Consider the following 5,714-nt stretch of genomic DNA (forward strand, 5'->3'; position numbering starts at 1 on the left):
TTGTTTATGCTTTTATTTTTGTTTATTTGCTTGTGAATTACTCTCAGCGATGAGGACGTGTTGTTTCGGTTTTATAACATTACAGTAGATTGATGGTTTGAGCTTCGCTTGAGTTTTATGTTTTCCCCTTTATTTCTGCTCAAAAGACCAGTCTTAACTACTGGTGCGGTTGTAGCGAAGAGTACAACGCTTGTGTACATTACCATTGTCCGCCAAGAATGTAGGCAAGTGGCAGAAGGGAAGGTATCAGATGTGACAGCTGATACCTCCAGAGGAAAGCAGCAGATATGGGAGGGCTGCAGTGTGTATTTTGGCGCATTGTTAGCAAAATGAAAATCGTTGTTACCACTTTTGGCTCATGTTTTATTTTAAAGTATACCCGTAATTATCATAATAGGTTTTTGTTTTTAATGGTTTAGAAATGTTAAGTCTTCCATTGCCGGCAAGGATTGTTCGGAATAATTTTGGGATTCTCCTTTGTAAATCTATTTTGCATTTATTTTCCGATTGCCTGTACAATCTGTTCATCCAAATTTTTCTTCCCTACAGACCCAGCGACCTGAGCAGAGTGTCATGCAAGCCCTAGAGAGTCTTAACGATGGACAAGTAAGTTGTTGATATTCTTGACCAGTATTTATGGATAACTTAGAACTCCTTGCCATCATCAGTTTTCAAAAACCTTAATGTGTTCTGGATTTATATTCATTAGTATCATATATGATAACTGCATATTGTAATTAACACTATACTTATTGGATTATTGTTGGGCTATTTAGAAATATCCTTCTGATAATACTAAGATCCATGTTAATTTGAAGACAAATACAGGTTTCACAGTTGTTTTCAACCAAGAATAAGGTTTAAGGACCTTGGAATGTAAAGCTTTCTTGTATTTGACATAAGGTGATTTGTGGTACTGATTTTGTCATGTTCTGTCACCTGCCTTAGTGTATTTATTAATCAGTGGTGCTTTTTGCAGGTGAATGACTTCCTAACGGGCAAGGCCCCTCTCAACTTGACCATGCGCCTTGGTGATCACATGATGCTGATCCAACTGCAGCTGTCCACTGTGTCCCCAGGCGGATCCAGAAAGTCACGCCTCCAGACCAACCACTCTCACTCACACAGCCACACACACTCCCATGGCCATAGCCATTCTCACACTCACACACACAGCTCACACAGCCACAGCCATGAACAAGGAGGTTCTGCTCGTACCTCTGCACACAGCCATCCGCTGACTCCTCCCTACACCCCTCATAGTCCAGTCACATGTGCAGGCTATTCTCCGGTACATACGTCCCCTGTGTCTGGCCAATCTACTCCCCCAGCCTCTGTCACTATCAACCCTAGTCAAATCTCTTCCACGACGTCTTCGTCATCTGCTAGGGCTGCCTCCCCATCTTCCCCATCTTCTACATCTTCCACATCCTCTTCCCCAACTTCCTCATCAGCGTCCTCTTTGCTTCACCACCACCACCACCACCACAATAGTCTCCTCCTCCACCACCACGGTGCGGGCTACTCATCTCCCTCATCCCCACCCCCACCCACCTCTCCATACTTAGCCACACCCCCTCACCACCACCACCACCATCATCACCACCATCACCACCACCATCATCACCACCACCGCCCAATACCAGGCTCCCCCTCGACCCCAAACAGCCCGGCCTCTTCCTCGTCTTCATCCTCAGGCGGATCTAATGCAAGCTCTCCCTCGGGCCTTGGGTATGACAGTGACCTGCCTGTGAGAGGGTGCCCTCACAGGGGTGAGGAGATGGATCTCAGGGCCACCCTGGACACCAAGGCCCTGGCAGAGGCCTCTCGGAATCTTACCCAGACCCTCAAACAGCTCTCCTCAGAGGTCCTCACGTCCAAGCCAGAGCTGAAAGAGGTATTTATTGTCAAGATGCTTGTTGTCATTGATTTTGAGTTTATAGGTTTGTAAAATTGAATTATGAATGTATAACTTTAGATTTAAGGGACTTGCACATTGTTCATTGATTGCTGTTTTTATTTCCTACAGGAGAGTCGATCCCCTCCAGAAATTGCAGCAACCTATTTAGGCACAAAAGGAGCCTGTAATGGTACCAACAACATTGGCACCAGCAGTACCACTAGTAGTTGTAACAGCAGCAGTAGCAGTGGCGGCTCCAGTAGCAGCAACAGCAGCAGTAGCAGCAGCAGTGGCAGCAGCAGTGGCAGCAGCAGTGGCAACAGCAGTGGCAGCTGTAGCAGTAGCAGCAATAGCAGTGGCAGCAGTAGCAGTGGCAGTAACAGCAGCAGCAGCAGCAGCAGTAGCAACAGTAACAGCAACAGCAGCAGCAACAACAACAACAGCAGCAGCAGCAGCAGCAGCAGTAGTAGCAGTAGCAGTAATGGCACCAGCAGTAGTAGTGGAAGCAGTAACAGCAGCAGTCAGTTCAAGAAACAAGGAGCTATCATAGAGAGTATGCACCATCACGGAAAAGGAGTGTACTCAGGCACTTTCTCAGGTATGGCTAAGGAGTGGTGTTGAGGAGTTCAATGTTGACAGTGCAGACATGTAGAGAAGAGTAAGACAGTGAAAGTGAACATGGAAAACTTAGCTTTACTGATGTTTTAATGACTTTATTTTAAAGAGCCTACACAAGATTTGAAAAGAAAGTTATTATCGAAGGTTCAGATGCCATGTTTTACTCGGAATTAATGAATGATTTTTAATGTTAATGTCCATAGAAAGTATTTTTTTGTTTTGTGAATTAACATGGTTAGGTATTTAGTTCAAGGCCTATCTGCAACAGAGGTGTTAACAAGCAAATTCTCTTTCAGGTACCCTTAACCCAGCACTGCAGGACAGGCAGGGACGGCCAAAACGGGATATCTCGACTATAATCCACATACTTAATGATCTCTTGTGTGCCACACCGCAGTACCGTCGCCACAACACCAGCATTACCCTTAGTTCAGCGACGCCATCCAGGACCAAGAGTTCTGGGAGCAGTGTACCCAAGGAGAAGGGAAAGCAATTGAATACCTCCTCTACAGACATGCCACAATCTCAGGAGGACATGATGGGAGCAAATAGGAGGAAAACTATTGATGAACCACAAGCTGGTGACCAAGGTTAGAGGATAATCTATCTGCATTGAGTGTAGAGATACTAAGAAGCTTACTGGAATTGTTTCCCACTTGATTATAGATAAATAGACTTGTATACTAATTATATTGTCAATTTTCTATTATTGTTTTTTAAATACTACAGATTCAGTATAGGTAAATATTCAGCCTAATGTACTTAACAATACAAACAAATTACTATAAGAAATAAAATTTTTACAGATTCAGGTGATGAGAACCAAGCAATGCGGACAAAGGTGGAACAGCTACGCCTAATCATGGAACAGCGACGGGCCAGACGCAAGGCTCGGCGTGATGCCCGGGCTCGCCCCTACCCACACACTGCTGCATCATGGGCCACAGACACCACAGTGCCTGCTGTTGTCACTACAACCAGCACAGCAGCAGCCTCTGCTACACAAGCAATGGACGTGGATGGTGGAGACACTGATGGTACTGATCCCACCACTCTTTGTGAGCTCAACTCAGAGACTGTAGTGGCTTAATGATGGCCCATCATTAGAAGGATGTTAGGTTAATGTGTAGGGAGGATTTGCCACTGTGAATTGTTTAGATGGATTTAGGTGTAAGTGATGAGTATACCTTTGCACAACTGCCTGTAGCCCAAGGTGACTCAATTTAGCCAAGGTGATCAAGCCTCTATGTTGAAAGTCTTGCCATTTGGCAGGAAATTAGAAAATGCAAGGTCTGTTGTCTGTGATTTAGAGTTGATTGTGTTGCAGCAGATCTGTGACACAAAAGCAGTGTTTGATGACGTGCTTCCATAGTTGGAAAAGATGAGTGTTCCAGGTCAATCAAGGAAGGAGACTTCCTGAGGTGTGCTGAACTCTTGACAGATGAATTGTTATAGCACTGTTTGCGCAAATTACCTTGAGGAGAAAGACGATGTCATTGAGTTGATTAAAAAATAGTATAAAGAAAACAAATGAAAAAAAAAAAATGTATTAATCAGATGAAGTACGATGAAGACAGTGTTATAGCAATATAGAAATAATTTTCTTGATTACAGTGAGCTCTGCAGGGCACCCAAGCCATGTTATTGCTTGTGGTTTAAAATGGACTTGGCATCTTATTGCATGTATTAGTTGATACTTGAGCTCCAAGTGAACCCATCTTAATGTGACACTCAGGAATCACATTCCCTGAATGGGATGTGGTCAATCATCATGGAAGCTCCACAGTTCTAGAGTGGCATTTTTGACGACCATCAGTCCATATAGTAGTATTGTTAAGCCACTAGGATTCTCTCACCGTATGGCATCCAACAGGATAGAAAAAAATAGTCTGAAAAAATATACAATGAGGAGGGTAATGTATCATCAGAGAAAGGCTGAATCTACCTCGTCATGTAACCAATCGCTACTTCTTTTAATACAAGCAGATAATTTTATCCCTGTTCTATTGATATATATACATATATATATACATATATACAGTATGGTGTTATAAATCAGGACGTGACCTCAGCTGTTACACCGCCATAGATTCCATTGCCATAGTTTTGTCTAGATGTGGTTAACTCACTTTTCGTGTCTTTACTGACTTAAGCTTGTATATGAGGTTTTGAACTACCCCATCCCATCCCACCTGATGTCACTAGCTATGGAGATGATAATGCTTAAGTTCGTCTGTGTTTACTTGATACTTGTATCCAGTGCGGGTTTTACTTCTTGTGTGCGCCACCTGAGCTGTAAATAACACATTTCCTATCTGCCTTTTGAAGATGCATACACATCTCTATTGATCAAAAAAGTAGTTGTGAATGTGGTTTTCTAGTTCCCTTGCTCAGTCTTTACATAGTAGGGCAAAGATCTTGTTTTTACAACCAAAATTATGGCAGTCATTTTTCTGTCAAGATGTAGGAATACTAGCCAGGTCTAAAGTATGTTTAGGACTGGCTTTGTATTGAGTAATACAGGAATTCTCGTGATTAGCTACTGGATAGATAAAACGTTTGACACAGAATAGGTATAATAGAAACAAAGGAAAAAAATATTAGCAAAATTAAGAGTCTGAAGCCTTTCTTTTTTATATTACATGTACAAAGGCATTTTCTTCACATCATGCTTCTCATGATTACTGTTTTGTCATTTTTAGTAGCATATGTTACATCAATTAAGTTTTGGTTCAGAACTGGTGTTCATCAGTTTGTTTCAACTGAAAGAATGTAAAATCTTTATTAGATTTAAAAGTTATTTTTTCAGCATGTTACCTTTGAAGATTAAATTAACAAAGTAAAGTCATTCTCATCTAGGTCTCTCTTCTGTCAGATTATGCATCCAAAGTAGCATCTTCTGTTTTATTAGGTGTATGCCTTTAGAGAGGAACAAAAAATGTACCTTTACTTGCACCAGCAAACAGGTTTATGGATATCACAGATATACATGAATAGCATCACTTAGGAATATATAAGATTTGTGGGAAAGTTGTAAAAGAGCCAAAACACCTTTTAGGTGATTTCTGGATACTTACAACAATGGCATTGTCATGTGTTTCTGTGATTGAAGTGAGGCAGTATTGAAAAGTTGAGGCTGCAGCTGGTGATACTTGATGAGCTTTTAATCTTATCACAGGTATTTGTAGAAATTTCT

At 41.9% G+C, this 5,714-nt stretch overlaps 1 protein-coding gene across 1 annotated transcript in view; it reads left to right on the plus strand.

The window, feature by feature from the left end:
• The window catches only part of LOC122252502 (uncharacterized), a 61,411-nt gene extending 56,284 nt beyond the window's left edge, over window positions 1-5,127 (plus strand). The window contains exons 3-7 of the mRNA XM_086554856.1: window positions 550-606; window positions 980-1,897; window positions 2,030-2,498; window positions 2,815-3,108; window positions 3,325-5,127. Of these exons, the coding sequence (XP_086410982.1) occupies window positions 550-606; window positions 980-1,897; window positions 2,030-2,498; window positions 2,815-3,108; window positions 3,325-3,608 (2,022 nt within the window). The 3' untranslated portion in view covers window positions 3,609-5,127. The remainder of the gene's footprint in view (window positions 1-549; window positions 607-979; window positions 1,898-2,029; window positions 2,499-2,814; window positions 3,109-3,324) is intronic.
• Window positions 5,128-5,714: the final 587 nt, after the last annotated feature.

The sequence above is a fragment of the Penaeus japonicus genome, unplaced genomic scaffold (assembly GCF_977035675.1).
Source record: "Penaeus japonicus unplaced genomic scaffold, GWHDUDI00000001_assembly GWHDUDI00000030, whole genome shotgun sequence".
NCBI lineage: Eukaryota > Metazoa > Arthropoda > Malacostraca > Decapoda > Penaeidae > Penaeus > Penaeus japonicus.